Source organism: Balaenoptera physalus (genome assembly GCF_965194825.1).
Source record: "Balaenoptera physalus genome assembly, chromosome: 10".
Classification (NCBI taxonomy): domain Eukaryota; kingdom Metazoa; phylum Chordata; class Mammalia; order Artiodactyla; family Balaenopteridae; genus Balaenoptera; species Balaenoptera physalus.
In genome coordinates, this window is record NC_138889.1 from 63,231,456 (window position 1) to 63,249,364 (window position 17,909).

Here is a 17,909-nt window from a genome sequence, read left to right on the forward strand (position 1 = left end):
CAGGATGGAAAACAAGGAATACCAAATGGGCCATCCAAACAGAACAGCAAATAACAGAATCCTCAGCCCACAGGGCGGTTCATAAATCTAGTCTACAAAAATTTCTGTACCAATTCTACAAATAAAATCAGATAGCAATCTGAGGAAAGATACCTGCAACATGTATGACAAAAGGTTTATTCATAATATACAAAGAGCTCTTATAAATCAGTAAGAAACATTCCAAAAGAATCTTAAGCAAGGAAAGAAAATATGACCAAATACACCAAGTGGTTCAACTGTGAATAACATTTATATGTCACAATAATGTAAATAGGGAATATTTATTTAACTAAAAACTGGGAGGAAAAGTGTGTATGTGATGGGTATAGTGTAGCAGTATAAGATAATTACCACCTTCCATGGTAGAAAGTCAAAAGGAAAATTATATATATATATGTGTGTGTGTATATATGTATGTGTGTGTGAGTGTATGTGTAATCATGTTATTTAAAAATATAGAGGTCAGGATCAGAAAACAACTAAAAAAAGTTTAAAGTGGTTGCCACTGAAATAATAATCAGGGATGGATAGAGATAGGCAGAGGACTGATGTGTTCTGCTTTTTAAACCTTACAGAACTTCTTGACTTTTTTGTTTTGTTTTGTTTGTTTGTTTTGGCCACGCTGCAGCTTGTGGGACCTTAGTTCCCCAACCAGAGATCGAACCCGTGCCCCATGCAGTGGAAGTGTGGGTCCTAACCACTGGACTGCCAGGAAAGTGCCAGAACTACTTGACTTTTATTTTTTTTTAATTATTTTTTAAATAATTTATTTATTTAATTTATTTATTATTTTTGGTTTGGCTGCGTTGAGTCTTCGCCACTGTGCACGGGTTTTCTCTAGTTGCAGCGAGGGGGACTACTCTTTGTTGCGGTGCCCAGGCCTCTCACTGAGATGGTTTCTCCCAATGCGGAGCACGGGCTCCAGGCACACAGGCCTCAGCAGTTGTGGCTCGCGGGCTCTAGAGCGCAGGCTCAGCAGCTATGGCGCACAAGCCCAGCTGCTCCGCTGCATGTGGGATCCTCCTGGATCAGGGCTCGAACCCATGTCCCCTGCATTGGTAGGTGGACTCCCAACCACTGCGCCACCAGGGAAGCCCTACTTGATTTTTAAATTAGGTATTTTCACCCTATTAGATTGACAAAGATTAAAAATACTGAGGATTCTCTATACTCTCTTTAACACTAGGTAATAGCACTGTTTAACATCTCTTGGTGGGATTATAAACTATAACTTTTTTGAAGGGCAATTTGACAAGATCCATTAATGATTAAATGGCAATTCCACTTGACCAGGCAATTCCATTTCTAGGAATTCATTCTCCAGAAACGCCGGCCCAGCTATGCAAATTATATATGTGAAAAGTTTACTGAACCATTGTTGCAACTGAGATAAACTGTTAATTAACACATCTATTAATAGACATAAGTTAAATTAAAAAAAAAATTTAAAAGAATACTATGCTTTAGTAGTTTAAAAGGATGGCACACATACTAATACGGACAGACATACAAACTAATATGGCTTGTATATCTGAGAGCCAGTACAGGCATACCTTGTTTTATTATATTTTGCTTTATTGCGCTTTGCAGATACTGCAGTTTTTTACATACTGAAGGCTTGTGGCAACCCTGAGTTGAACATGTCTATCAGCGCCATTTTTCCAACAGTTCATGTCTCTGTGTCACATTTTGGTAATTCTCACAATATTTCAAACTTTTTCATTATTATTATATTTGTTATGGTGATCGGTGATCAGTGATCTTTGATGTCACTATTGTAATTGTTTTGGGGCACCACAAACTAGGCCATATAAGACAACAAACCTAACAAACGTTGTGTATGTTCTGACTGCTCCACTGACCAGCTATTCCCTATCTCTCTCCCTTTCCCTGGGCTTCCCTATTCCCTGTGACACACAATATTGAAATTAGACCAATTAATAACCCTACAATGACCTCTAAGTGTTCAAGTGAAAGGAAGAGTCACACATCTCTCATTTTAAATAAAAAGCTAGAAATGATTAAGCTCAGTGAGTAGGCATGCTGAAAGCTGAGACCGGCCAAAAGCTAGGCGTCTTGTGCCAGTTAACCCATGTTGTGAATGCAAAGGAAAAGTTCTTGAAGGAAATTAAAAGTGTTACTCCAGTGAACACATGAATGATAAGAAAGCAAAACAGCCTGACTGCTGATATGAAGAAAGTTTCAGTGGTTAGATAAAAGATCAAACCAGCCACAACTTTCCCTTAAGCCAAAACCTAATCCAGAGCAATTCTCTGAAGGCTGAGAGAGGTGAGGAAGCTGCAGAAGAAAAGTTTAAAGCTAGCAGAAGTTGGTTCATAAGGTTTAAGGAAAGAAGCCATCTCCACAACATAAAATTGCAAGGTGAAGCAACAAATGAGGATGAAGAAGCTGCATCAAGTTACCCAGAAGATCTAGCTAAGATGATGAATGAAAAGTAGCTACACTAAACAACAGATTTTCAAGCAGATGCCATCTATGACTTTCACAGACAGGAGAAGTCAGTGTCTGGCTTCAAAGCTTCAAAGGACAAACTGGCTCTCTCTTTAGGGGATAATGCACCTGGTGACTTTAAGTTGAAGCCAATGCTCATTTACCATTCCCAAAATCCTAGGGCCCTTAAAAATTATGTTAAATCTACTCTGCCTGTGCTCTATAAGTGGAACAACAAAGCCTGGATGACAGCCCATCAGTTTACAACATGGTTTACTGAATATTTTAAGCCCACTATTGAGTCCTACTGCTCAGAAAAAACAAAGAGTCCTTTCAAAATATTACTGCTCACTGACAATGCACCTGATCAACCAAGAGCGCTGATGGAAATGTACAATGAGATTAATGTTGTTTTCATGCCAGCTAACAGAACACCCATTCTGCAGCCCATGCATCAAGAAGTAACTTCAACTTTCAAGCCCTGTTATTTAAGAAATACATTTTGTAAAACTACAGCTGCCATAGATATTGATTCCTTGTTTGGATATGGGCAAAGAAAACTGAAAACCTTCTGGAAAGGATTCACCATACTAGATGCTATTAAGAACATTTACAATTCATTGGAAAGAAGTCAGAATAGCAACATGAACAGGAATTTGGAAGAAATGTATTCCAACCCTTGTGGATGAATTTGAGGGGTTAAAGACTTTAGTGGAGGAAGTAACTGCAGAAGTGGTAGAAATAGCAAGAGAACTAGAATTAGAAGTAGAGTCTGAATATGTGACTGAATTGCTACAATCTCATGATAAAACTTTAACAGCTTAAGAGCTGCTTCTTACACATGAGCAAAGAAAGTAGTCTCCTGAGATGGAATCTACTCCTGGTAAAGATGCTGTGAATACTGTTGAAATGACAACAAAGGATTTAGAATAATACATAAACTTAAGTTGCTAAGGCAGGGTTTGAGAGGATTGACTCCAATTTTGAAAGAAGTTCTACTGTGGGCAAAATGCTATCAAACAGCACTGGGTGCTACAGAGAAATCATTTGTAAAAGGACGATTGAAACAAACTTCACTGTTGTCTTATTTTAAGAAATTGCCACAGCTATTCCAAACTTCAGCAACCACCAGCCTGATCAGTCAGCAGCCATCAGCATCTAGGCAAGACCCTCCACCAACAAAAAGATTGACTCAATGAAGGCTCAGATGATAGCATTTTTCAGCAATAAAGTATTTTTAAATTAAGGTATGTACATTGTTTTTTTAGACATAACACTACTGCATGCTTAACAGACTACAGTACAGTGTAAATATAACTTTTATATGCCCTGAGAAACCAAAAATTTTGTGTGACTTACTTTATTGCACATTCACTTTATTGCAATGGTCTGGAACCAAACCCATGGTATCTCTGAGGTATGCCTATATTAGGTGGAAAATGTTGCAGAGCCTAATGGATGTCATAAATATCTAAAATTTTATAAATATTAACATATGCATAGAAAAAAAATCTGCAAATGTAACAAATGTTTAACAGTGATTCTCTCTGGGCACTTCTGAATTTTTTATAACAAACATGTGTAACATTTGTAATGAGAACAAAAACAAAACAAAAACAGAACAAAACCTCATCCTGTCTCTCGACAGGTCAGCTTTGTCCTCTAAGAATGAGACAGGCCTTCGCCTCTCTTGGTAATTCGATGATACAGATTTTAGAGCTTAGAGGGAGTACTTAGAAGTCCAGCCAACCATTCCGTAAAACTCACAAAAATCTGCTCCACAACATCCCTGACGGGGTTGTCTAGCCCCTAATAAAACACAGTTGTAATGGGAAGAGCATTCCCTTCTAAGACAGTTCATTCCACTGTGGAACAGCCCTCACTGTTGAAAATTTCTATATAATACTTAGCCAAAATCTACATTCTTAAAACTCTCATTCCTTAGCTTTAATTTGGGCCTTTGGAGTTAAACAGAATAACAGTAATGAAAAACTATTTTAAAGTTTGAAGAGACATTAGCGATCATCTAGTCTTAAACCCTCACTTTAAAGATGAAACATGAGAATGAGGCGAGGCTAAGAGGGAATAAGTAATTTGCCCAAGGTCCCTTGCTAATTAGCAGTGATGCTAGAAATAGATCTTAGATCAAGTGACTCCCACTTCAAGCCTTTTTATACTACACCAAAATTCCATTCCTCAAAAAACAGAAAAGAAGGTAACACTTCCTAACTCATCTATGAGGCCCCATTATCCTGATACCAAAGCAAGACAAATACATGACGAGAAAAGTACAAACCAATCCCTGTTATGAATGCAGAGGCAAAAATCCTCAACAAAATACTAGCAAACCGAATCTAGCAGCATATTAAAAGGATTACACACTGCGACCAAGTGAGATTTATCCCAGGGATGCACCACATGATCACCTCAATTGATGTAGAAAAAGCATTTGAGAAATCCAACACCCATTCAATGATAAACACAGAAACCAGGAATAGAAGGGAATTTCCTCAACATGATAAACGGCATTTATGAAATATCCACAGCTAACATACTTAAAGATTAAAGACTGAAAGCTTCTCCCCTAAGATCAGGAAAAAGACAAGGATGCCCAATCTCACTACTATTATTTAACATTGTACTGGAAGTTTTAGCCAGAGCAATTATGCAAGAAAAGGAAATAAAAGGCATCCAATCGGAAAAAAAGAAGCAAAACAGAGGACATGACTTATATAAAGTTAAATCCTAAAGAATCCACACAAAAAAACTATTGGTTAATAAACAAATTCAGCAAAGTTGCAAAACACAAAATCAATACACAAAAATCAGTTTTATTTCTGTATATTAACAATGAACAATCCAAAAAGAAAATTAAGAAAATAATTCCATTCACAATAACATCAAAAAGAATAAAATACTGAGGAATATGGGCTTCCCTGGTGGCGCAGTGGTTGAGGGTCTGCCTGCCAATGCAGGGCACACGGGTTCGAGCCCTGGTCTGGGAGGATCCCGCGTGCCGCGGAGCGGCTGGGCCCGTGAGCCACAATTGCTGAGCCTGCGCGTCTGGAGCCTGTGCTCCGCAACGTGGGGGGGGCCGTGATGGTGGGAGGCCCGCGCACCGCGATGAAGAGTGGCCCCCGCTTGCCGTAACTGGAGAGGGCCCTCCCACAAAGGCGAAGACCCAACACAGCCATAAATAAATAAATAAATAAATAATTAAAAAAAAAAAAAAAAAAAAGAGAAGGAGGAGAAGCTCATGAGATCACTAAAAAAAAAAAAAAAAAAAAAAAAAAAAAAAAAAAAAAAAAAATACTGAGGAATAAATTTGACCAAGGAGGTATGGGACTTGTACATTGGAAACTACAAAACATTAATGAAAGAAATTAAAGAAGACTGAAATAAATGAAAAGACAATTAATGCTCTTGAAAGTTCATGGAATGGGAAGATTGATATTGCTAACATGGTAATACTCCCTCAAATGATCTACAGATTCAGAGCAATCCTTATCAAAATCACAACTGCCTTTTTTTGCAGAAATGGAAAAACTGATCTTAAAATTAATATGGAATTGCAAGGGATCTAGAATAGCCAAAGCAATCTTGAAAAGGAACAAGTATGGAAGACTTATGCTTCCTAATTTCAGAACTTACTACATTGCTATGGTAATCAAAAGTGTGATATTGGCATTAGTATAGATCTATAGTTCAATGGAATATAACTGAAAGTACAAAAATAAGTGCATACATCTATGGTCAATTGATTTTTGACAAAAGTGCTAATAAGACCATTAAATGGAGGAAGAAGTCTCTTCAATAAATGGTGCTAGGACAACTGGATATCCACATGCAAAAAAATAAAGTTAGATCCTTATCTCACACCACTTACAAAAAATTAACTCAAAATGGATCAAAGACCTAAATCCTAAGAGCTAAAAGTATAAAACTCTTCAAAGAAAACACAGGGGTAAATCTTAATAATCTTGGATTTGTCAATGGATTCTTAGACATGACATTAAAAGCATAAGCAACAAAAGAAAAAAATAGGTTTAAGGGTACAAACTTGCAACTAGTAGTAAATAAGCCATAGTAGTAAATAAGCCATAGAGATCTAATGCACAGAATAATGAATATGGACAATGATATTGAACTTTAATGATCAAACTTGCTAAAAGACTAGAACTTAGTTATTCCAACCACACTAAAAAGAAAGAATAATTATGTAATGTGATAGAGGTGCTAAATATCACTACAATGGCAATCATGCTATAATATATAAATGTAGCAAATTAACGTTACACACCTTAAATTTACATGTTATATGTCAAATATATTCCAAAAAAATTGGATTCATCAAACTTAAAAATGTTTATGCATGAAAGGATACTGTCAAGAAAGTGAAAAGGCAACCCACAGAATGGGAGAAAATATTCGTAAATCATTATCTCATGATGGTGTAGTATCCAGACTATATAAAGAACTTCTACAATTCAACAACAAAAAGTCAAAAATCTGGGAGTTCCCTGGTGATCCAGTGGTTAGGATTTGGCACTTTCACTGTCGTGGCCCAGGTTCAATCCCTAGTCAGGGAACTAAGATCCCAAAAGCTGCACAGAACATTCAAAAAAAAGACAAAAATCCAATTAAAAAATGGGTAAAGAACTTGAATAGACATTTCTCCAAAAAAGATATACACATAGCCAATAAAAACATCAAAAGAGGACTTCCTGACAGTCCAGTGGTAAGACTCCGTGGTTCCACTGTAGGGGGTATAGGTTCAATCCCTGGTCAGGGAGCTAAGATCCCACATGCTGCAGTGTGGCCAAAAACAACAACAACAACAACAACAACAAACCACCACCAACAAAAAAACCCTCAAAACATCAAAAGATGCTCAACACCATTAGGGAAATACAAATCAAACCACAATGAAATCCCACTTTTATACCCACTAGGGTGGCTACCATACAAAAAAAAAAAAAGGAAGGAAGGAAGGAAGGAAAAGAAAAAGAAAAATAACAAGTGTTGGTGAGAATGTGGAGAAACTGGAACCCAGTATATTGTGAGTTAGAATGTAAAATCCTGCAGCTGCTATAGAAAACCATTCGGCAGTTCCTCAAAAAAGTTAAACACAGAGTTACATATGACTCAGCAAATCCACTCCAGGATATACCCAAGAACTGAAAGTAGGTGTTCAAATAAAAACTTACAATGAATGTTCATAGCAACACTATTCAAAATAGCCCAGGGCTTCCCTGGTGGCACAGTGGTTAAGAATCCACCTGCCAATGCAGGGGACACGGGTTCTATCCCTGGTCCGGGAAGATCCCACATGCCGCGGAGCAACTAAGCCCGTGCGCCACAACTACTGAGCCTGCGCTCTAGGGCCCGCAAGCCACAACTACTGAGCCCATGTGCCACAACTACTGAAGCCCACGCGCCCTGGAGCCCGTGCTCTGCAACGAGAGAAGCCACTGCAATGAGAAGCCTGTACACTGCAACGAAGAGTAGCCCTCACTCACCTCAACTAGAGAAAGCCTGCGCGTAGCAACGAAGACCCAACGCAGCCAAAAATAAATAAAATTAATTAATAAGTAAAAAACAAAACAAAACAAAACAGCCCAAAGGTGGAAACAACTCAAGTGTCCATCAACTAATGAACGGATAAACAAAATGTAGCATATCCACACAATGGAATATTATACAACCATAAAAGGAATGAAATACTGGTAGATACTACAATATGAAAGAACTTTGGAAACATGCTAAGTGAAAGAAGACAAGCACAAAAGGCCACATATTATATGATTCTATTTATATGAATATAGAGAATAGGCAAATACATAGAAAGCAGATTAGTGGTTGCCAGGGTGTGCTGGGAGGGGGAAATGGGAAGTGATTGCTTAATGGGTATGGGGTTTCCTTTGGCGTAACAAAAAAAAACATTCTAGAACTAAATAGTGTCCATGGTTGCACAACAACGTGGATATGCTAAAAGCCAGTGAATTATACACTTTAAAACAGTTAAAACTGTGAATTTTGTTATGTGAAATTGTCCTCAATAAAAATAAAATCTATTCCACTTCCACATAAAATAGTACCTGAAGATATTTTTATGTCTTGAGACTTTTCTCTTAGGAGTAGGAGCAACAAAGTCACTAACGTTAGCTTTAGAGTTTACAAAACACTTTGTCATGCAATTTTATATAATCTTCACAACAGGAGATATATATTATCACCCCAATTTAGATATAAGAAGAACTGAGGCTCAGAGAGGTATAAAGTCATATAGCCAGGAAGCATGAGAGCTGGCTAATCAAGCCAGATGGTCTAACTCCACTGTATTTACTGCTGCAAGGCAAACAGCTCCAACTCTGATAAGCTTGAAAAAGGACAGGAGATGCCATTATGTACAGGCATCTTGGGCAATTTTTCTTCCTCCAAAGTTAGTACTTTAATCAAAGCAGTAAAAACATTCATTGTACCCAAGTTAATAAAAGTTTTAACAAAAGCAATATAGATCATTATTGTATAAGAGCAGCATAAAGCAGGACACTACAGATTTCTTCTTCCAATTTTCTAAAGATATGAGTTTAAGTTTCTCAGTGTAAGATATGCTATAATGTTAGCATGTCCTCTCACCAATGTAGTTCAGCATAATGTTTACAGGGTGTGGCAATAAAGTAATGAGACGACTGTGTGTGTTCCTTACAACAACTGGCCTCATTAAGTCACAATCACATTCCTATTAAAGATTAATGAATGAATGACACATCAGTGGTTTTCTAACACTCTGATGTGTCCTATAGATGTTCCTGAGAAAGCGGAGGGGTCAGGGTTACCAGCCCAAGAAGAGCATCCTCTTATTTTCTACACTGGGTTTTTCCTTAAGATACTGTTTGAAGAAAGGACTCCACAGCCTTTTTAAAAAGTACATACTGAAAACCACTGCAGTACATTATGCATCCTCACTTCTTCAGAGGTTTTCAGAAATCTCTGCAGATTAGCCAACAACATATAATTACTTCTAAATTCAAGCACAGAAATTCCAAGGGGGCTCTTTACATTTGGTTTATGATTTTTTGTATTTTCCATGCTCAATTAAACCATCCTGATAAATCCCCATTTTATAGAACAGGTACTATAAGCATACACTGAAAAACAAGTGACTTATCTCAGATGGCAGGGTGAAGCACGAGCAGGGTCCAGATATGAAGCCCCACCCCAGATGGCTCAGCCTGCTGGATGGTGCCTAGTTCAAAAAGCCTTGGTGCCATGTGGTCATTCCATGCACTATGACCTGAAGGTACAGATGTCTCTACTTGCGGTGCATGACAACACATGAGGTGGCTATAGGCCAGTAATGTCTGGAACAAGTGCCAGCTCAAGGGCAAAGATTAGTCTCTCTTCTGCCTATGCTCCATATTATCCCTTGGTTCCCTTGATGGAAAATCCTTTCCAGAAGCACCATATGGTATAGTAGAAATAATGAAATATGAAACAGAAGACTTGGGTTCAAATCCTGGCTCTATTAGTATCCCCTTCATGCCTGAACTCTCTGGGCCTCAGTTTGTTCATAGTACTTACCTCATGGGCTATTAGGAGGGTTAAATGAGATAGTGTAGCAGTTCCCATCCTGTGGGCTACAGACCTCTGGGCATCTTTGGCCCTATTACAAGAGGTCTGTAGAAGCACATACTAGAGAAAAAGAATCATTTACGGATTAAGACTAAAAGCCCTGGAGTAAAATTGTCTTGGTTCAAATAATGATTTTACCAGTGGAGCAAGTTACTTAGCCTTTCTGCCTCAGTTCCTCATCTGTAATTGGAGAAAACAGTATTTATTGGGTTACTGTGAGGATTAAATGAGTTATACATGTAAAGTGCTTAGAACAGTGACTGGCATAGTAAAAATTCAATAAATGTTAGCTATTGTTACTACTATATGTGTTTATGTATTCTTTCAAAGTACAACTATTATCACATGGATGTTTGCCAAGTTTTTTATGTTAAAAAAGGGTTATACTTGAAAAGGTTAAATACTTCTAAGATAATAGTTGTAAAAGAATCCAGTATACTACCTGCCGTGTCCTAAGCCAGAGTAGTTGCATCTATGATTTCAATGTTTTTTAATTTACTGAAGCTTATTTTGTGGTCCACCATATAGTCTATCCTGGAGAATGGGCCATGTACACTTGAGAAGAACATGTATTCTGCTGTTGTTGGGTGGAGTATGCTGTATATGTCTGTTACGTCTAATTGGTTTATAATGTTGTTCAAGTCCTCTTTTACCTGTTGATCTACCTGGTTATTCTATCCATTATTGAAAGTGGGGTACTGAACTCTCCAACTATTATTGTAGAACCATCTGTTTCTTCCTTCAATTTTGTCAATTTTTGCTTCACATATTTGGGGGTTCCTTTGTTAGGTACATATATGTTTATAACTGTTATATCTTCTGGCTGTAGTGAACCTTTTATCAATATGTAATGTCCTTCTTTATCTCTTGTAACCTTTTTTGATTTAAAGGCTATTTTGTCTGACATTTAAGAGCCACCAGCTCTTTCTTGGTTATCATTTGCATGAAATATCTTTTTCCATCCTTTTACTCTTTTTTTTTAAATATTTATTTATTTATCTATCTTTGGTTGCATTGGGTCTTTGTTGCTGTTTGCAGGCTTTCTCTATTTGCAGCGAGCGGGGCTACTCTTCGTTGTGGTGGCTTCTCTTGTTGCGGAGCATGGGCTCTAGGCATGCGGGCTTCAGTAGTTGTGGCTCGCGGGCTCAGTAGTTGGCTCACGGGCTCTAGAGCGCAGGCTCAGTAGTTGGGGCGCATGGCTTAGTGGGATCTTCCCAGACCAGGGATCGAACCCATGTCCCCTGCATTGGCAGGCAGATTCTTAACCACTGCGCCACCAGCGAAGCCCCATCCTTTTACTTTTTTTTTTTTTTTTTTTTAACTTTGGGTTTATTTATTTATTCATTTTTATGGCTGTGTTGGGCCCCCGCCTCTGCGCGAGGGCCCCCTCCAGCCGCGGCAAGTGGGGGCCACTCCTCATCGCGGTGCGCGGGCCTCTCACTATCGCGGCCTCTCCCGTTGCAGAACACAGGCTCCAGACGCGCAGGCTCAGCAATTGTGGCTCACGGGCCCAGCTGCTCCACGGCATGCGGGATCCTCCCAGACCAGGGCTCGAACCCGTATCCCCCGCACCGGCAGGCAGACTCCCAACCACTGCGCCACCAGGGAAGCCCCCCATCCTTTTACTTTTATCTCTTGTTTCTTTATATCTAAAGTGAGTATCTTATAGACAGTATAAACATGGATAATGTGGTTTTTTAAATCAATCAAACAATCTCTGCTTTTTAATAGGAGAATTTAATCCATTTACATTTAAAGTAATTACTAATAAGGAAGGATTTACTTCTGCCATTTAGCTGTATGTTTTCTGTACATTTTATATGTTTTTGTTCCTTATTTCCTCTATAACTGCCTTTTTAGGCCTCTCTAACTCTGACCCTGCCTTCTTACCACCTGCTACATTGCCTCCTCTTTATTACTCCATTTTCAAAATATTAATCTAAAGATTCATTGGAGGCTTGGTCTTCCCAATCAAGTGATCATCTCTCCCTCTATTTGAATAGTTCCTAATGAACAGCTCCTTCATGAATCTATCCCAAAATGTTAAAAGGAAGGATCTACCTTTTCTGGCCATGAAAGTACGTTCAGGTTCTTTCCCAGTTTTCACAATCTGAATCGCCTGTCCCTTAAACACACACCCAACATACACTATTCACCATTCACACATACAGTTTAGTATTATTATCTATTCCTTGCCTACATGTGGCCTGGGTTAGGCTGGACCCTAGAATACTTAAGGAGGGTCTCTTGATGACTGGCAAACAAAAAAATGAGCAAAGTGGCTTACATTGTAGGAGCGGGGGTGCCTCTGTTTCCACTGTACCAGGAGCAGCTGGGCCACCACCAAGGTAGCGATGAGGATGAGGACCATTTCAGCGTGCATGGCTTCGTGGCCGCGGTGCTTGGCATGCATGCGTGCGTGCTCGACCCTGAAAGCCAAACAGATGGGGTGAGCTAGGTCAGGGATGGTGTGGCGGTAAAGGAGCAGTGCTTTCCAGGGATATCTCACTGGTCCATAGCGTAGAACACACTCTTGTACTGTACGAAATAGGGGCTAGAAACACACATGCCCTAGAGGACAGGCATTTTGGGATAGAACAGGGGTTCTATGGGCCCTAGTCACCAAGGTTAGGTATTGGGGTTAAAGGTGGGTGGTCTGCTGCCCGCCCCCAATGTTAAAAACAGCTGATACCTTTCCATTTCAGTCCTATTTCAACCTGTCACTGGAAGAAGAAAGTAACCCAGAGAGGTCACAGCCATAAAGGCTCATACTCTTATTCAACGATATTTATGACACCAATAAAGGAGTAATACTGCAAATATGTGCTAATTCCAGGGTTAAAGTCTTGCTTTATTTGTCCTACCCACCTCTGCCAGGACCAGAGATCCTAAAGACTAAAGCCTGAAAAATCTGAACTTCAGTAGTGCTTCAATTTTACACTATTCCAACAGTGACTTCATTATCAGTATCCACAGGTAAATAGACTCTTCAAGGGCTCAAGGAGAGTACAACTGGAAACTCTTATTTAATCTAAGAGTTTAAATGCTGGCATTCTCTGGTCCTGAGGATTGGCAGCAAGTGATTCCCTTGGCCAGTACAGGCAAAAAGCTTCCTCTGAGAACAGGAAAGAAAAGTCACTCCTACAGCTAAGGGAGAGGAATAAAGAAGGAATTAGGAAACTAAATACAAATGTAACCCGTAGTCAGGAGCTTTTGTGCAAGTTCTCCATACCCAGGGGTATTAGGGAGAAAGGGAAAGGACAACATAAATGGTATCTTCATGGAATTCCCAAGGGCAATGAGAGACTAAGCAAGAAGAACCCAGTGGGATGCATTATGGATAGATAAATCATAAAATATAGCAAAAACTTAGTTGTAGAATCTAGGTGGTGGGTACAAGGGTGTTCACTGCACAATTCTTTCAACTTTTCTGTATATTTGAGATTTTTCATAATAAAATGTTAGGAGGGGGGAAACTTGGTGGGCAGCCAAATGTCAGTCAGCCTGGCAGTCACAGCACCTAAGGGTTCATCTTACATAAAACTTTATCCTAGGTGACAGAATCTGACAAAATATAATAGGGGTAGGAGTCAGAAACTTAGGTTCAGACACAACCTATGTGGTCTTAGCCAAGAAAATTTACATCTCTACATCACAATTTCTTCATCCATCAAAAAGAGTCCTTATCTTTTCTGCCTCCCTCATAGGGTTGTTGTGAGGATAAGCTAAACTAAAAGGGCAAAGGATATTTTAAAATCCCAAGGATTGTGGGGAGTTATAAAGGTAATAACAGATAAGTTTCTTGTTCTCAGACAGTATATAACTGAATGGATGTGTACAACAACAAATCAAAGAAAGGACTGAGAAAAAACCAGAAGTCACCTAGCTCAAGTTACCACTCAACGCAAAAATTATTTTTGCAATCCTTTGTTTGAATACCTCCACTGGCTGAGAATACATGCCTCTTAAAATAATCTATTCTAGAACCAGCAGTGTCTGACACATTGTAGGAACTCATATGTGCTTATGAAGGAATAAAATTCCAAAGCTTTAGGAAGCAGGAAGCTCTGTGCCTCACAATATACCACGATTATTAACAATGTTTCTGATAATGAGACAAAATTATCTTACTACAGCTTCAATCCTTTGGACCTAATCCTACACTCTGGAACACATCCACTCTCTCTTTCCCAACATTGCCCCTTCAAATATTTATCATAATATTATTTAAAAAAACAAAACCAATCCTGTTTCTACCATCATTTTCCTGGGCCCTTTTAACAGTTCTAGATCTTTATACACGATGCATATAACATAATGTGAAGACCATTAATCCCGATTGCTTTCTTCTAGACATATCTAGCTAAAGATTTTCTTCATATGCAGTGTTTACAACAAAATCAATGTGGACTCAGCAAAGCAGAACACAGTAGCACTGTCACTTCCCTTAAGGCAGGTAGTATATTTTCAATGAACATCTTCTCAAACTGTAGAATATTTTGGTAGCTCAGGTACACAACTGATGCATATTAAGCTTAAAGTCACCTAAAATCTTGCTGGGCCTGTCGTATGAGTCGATATCTTTGCCATTCTGCATTTTTTATAATCAATAGTTTTAATCTAAACGAGGTGTTTTTTTCTCACTATTAAACTTTACTTGGTTGATTTCAGCTCAGTGGTCAGCTACCTTATAAAGTTTGTGGGGCAAGCACTTTTGAAACTCCTCTACCAATGAGAAATAATGACAATAAAATATTTGTTGACTCACTCTGGTTACATAGCAAGTTAGTAGCAGAGTTGAGATCAGAAGACACATCTCCCATTTTCTCAAACAGAGCTCTCTGCCCTGTTTCATGGATAATGATGATGTTAATGATGATAATCATCCTTAAAGCAGGTAACACTTACTGGAAGTTTACCACATGCCAGGTACTGTTCTAAGAATTTCACAACACAATGTGTTGTTAATCTTCACAACAACTGTTATGATCCTCATTTTACAAATTGGGAAAACTAAGGTAGTGTGAAGTTAAGTAACTTGCCCAAGATCACAACGCTAGGAAATGGCAGAACTAGTATTCAAAACCCAGATGGATGGTTTGGTGCAATAATCTATTTACTCCCAAGGACTGAGGGAGCTACCCAGGAGTGACCGAAGTACTGGGAAAGATCTCAAATGACCTGTCCTGCTGGTCATAGGTCACTGCCTGCCACAGAAAAGGAAGCAAAAAGGGTAGATATACAACTCTATTAGTAGGATTAATCTATAGTTCCCACCATGAGGGGCCCACACTGTCACACTTACCTCCATTGCTCCTCTGGAGAGAGGTCTGACATATCAACCTGTAGAAAGACACCACCGTAAAAATCCATTACTGTCTTAGAACTGTCCCTGCCCAACATACAAGGATCACACACTGCTAGAGCTAAAAGTATGAATTAGGATTTGTGGGACATGAAGCTTGATAAAATATTCTGTCATATAATACCATTTGACCCTAAATGGCCCCATTGGACTAGGGTGAACTAAGCTTAAGTTTGCGCCCAGCGCCTTGTTTGCTTCACCCTAGTCCAAGTCCTTGCTCTGCTATTAAGTAGCAGTGTAATATATATGGAATCTAAAAACAAACAAACAAACAAAAATGGTTCTGAAGAACCTAGGGGCAGGACAGGAATAAAGACTCAGACGTAGAGAATGGACTTGAGGACACGGGGAGGGGGAAGGGTAAGCTGGGAAGAAGTGAGAGAGTGGCATGGATTTATATATACTACCAAATGTAAAACAGATAGCTAGTGGGAAGCAGCCGCCTAGTACAGGGAGATCAGCTCAGTTCTTTGTGACCACCCAGAGGGGTGGGATAGGGAGGATGGGAGGGAGACGCAAGAGGGCAGAGATATGGAGATATATGTATATGTATAGCTGATTCACTTTGTTATAAACCAGAAACTAACACACCATTGTAAAGCAATTATACGCCAATAAAGATGTTAAAAAAAAAAAAAGTAGCAGTGTGGCCTTCCAACCTCAAAGTTCCAGTTCTATTTGTTAGTCTTATCCTTTTAGAGCAGGATTTCTTAAACCTTGGCACTAGTGATATTCTGGGTTGGCTGATTCTCTGGGTTGTTTTTTTTCGGGGGGGTGGGGATCTGTACACTGTAGGATGTTTAGCAGCATCCCTAGCCTCTACCCACTAGATGCCAGTAGCATCTCCACAGATAAAACCAAAAAAGTCTACAGACATTATCAAATGTCCCTTGGGGGACAAAAATTGTCCCAGCTGAAAAACCACTGCTCTAGAATACTACTAAGTTCTTTGAGATCACAGCTCAAGTCTTCTACTTCCTTGTAGCCACACAGAAGCATATCCAAAGCCTCAGTACATAAGTCACTCGATACATTCTTATACTGAACTGAGCTGAAAATGCTCCTTGATATACAGAAGAAAGGCCCTCATAATCACACAAAGGAATCAATCAACAAATACTCCTTTAGTACTTATGAAGTTCAAGACCCAGTTTCCCACTGTTCCTCTGATAACTTCAGAAAAGTACCTTAAGTGGGATGTTTGAAGTAAAATGGGCAGAACTCCATACTACTACTGAGTAAAATCAGTACATATTTACCATGCATCCTTTATGTGTGTGTACTGGGAATGTCCACCATTGCTTAGAGAGGGCTTTCTGGTTTCTACATGTCCCAGCTGAGGAAGGAAGGAAAGGAAGGGAAGGGCAGGGGAGGGAAGGAAGGAAGGAAGGAAGGAAGCAAGGAAGGAAGGAAGGAAGGAAGGGAGGGAGGGAGGGAGGGAGAGAGGGAGGGAGGGAAAGAAAGAGAGAGAGAGAAGGAGGGAGGGAGGGAAGGAAAAGAGGAGGGTAGAGGAGGAAAAGAGGGGAGGGGAGAAGAGGCAAAGAGAGGAGAGGGAAGGAGAGGGGAAGACAGAGGGCAGGGGAGGGGAGGGAAGAAACAATATCCCAAGGCTTCCCCCAGCCAATCAGGGTAATGAAGTCAACCACCCTCCTCGTCCTACTTCACACTGCCTCACAGAATTTATTCATGTGACCTGACTCAGTCCTTCATCTCCCCAGAAAGACAGAGGTCCCCTCCAAGAGGAGACAAGTAGATGCAGGAAATGGAAAGGCCCAGCTGGGTGGTACCTGAGCAGACAATTAAGGACCACAATCTTATGTTATCTTAGACATGTTTTCCAAGTGACCTAACTGCTTCTTAAATCCAGGGCCAGGACCAGGGTGGTGCAAGCAAGGGACCTAGAGCTCAAAATTTAAGAAGGCACACATTTTCAGGTACTGACACTGCACTTGCATGACCTTGAGAGTGAGTGCCTCCTTCAAGTTCGCGCCCAGCGCCTTGTTTGCTTCACCCTAGTCCAAGTCCTGCTTATGTCTATGTTGCTCCCATCCTAGAAGATCCCACAGAGCCAAGGAGAATACACTGCTTTTTCGTCTTTCAAGGAGAATAGCAGAGCTGAGTGTATGTTAAGCACTCAATGAGTACTTGTGAATTTGAACAGAATTCCCTCCAACAGGGTAATAAGTAAGTATGCTGACAAACCAGCACCCCACCTGGAGATGCTTAAGTGGGAGTGTAAACAAACACTTGAAAAATACCTAATAAGCATCTGAGAAAGAAGTATTCATTTTCTGGAGGCACCCAGAAAATCATGTTTAAAAAACTACACGTCAAAACAAAACAAAACAACACAACTATATGTTCAAAGAAGCAAGGTAAGTCCATTGAAGAGAAAACAAGGAAGATCCAGAGAACC

At 39.6% G+C, this 17,909-nt stretch overlaps 1 protein-coding gene across 4 annotated transcripts in view; it reads right to left on the minus strand.

Moving 5' to 3' along the window:
• The window catches only part of RNF121 (ring finger protein 121), an 84,937-nt gene that overhangs the window by 35,096 nt on the left and 31,932 nt on the right, over window positions 1-17,909 (minus strand). For 3 of the 4 annotated variants that reach the window (XM_082411422.1, XM_082411423.1, XM_082411425.1), the window contains exons 2-3: window positions 15,434-15,471; window positions 12,416-12,557 (exon numbers count right to left, since the gene is read on the minus strand). In XM_082411422.1, the coding sequence (XP_082267548.1) occupies window positions 12,416-12,557; window positions 15,434-15,471 (180 nt within the window). Of the gene's footprint in view, window positions 1-12,415; window positions 12,558-15,433; window positions 15,472-17,909 lie in introns of those variants that run through there. The other variant, XM_082411424.1, reaches the window with a different exon arrangement.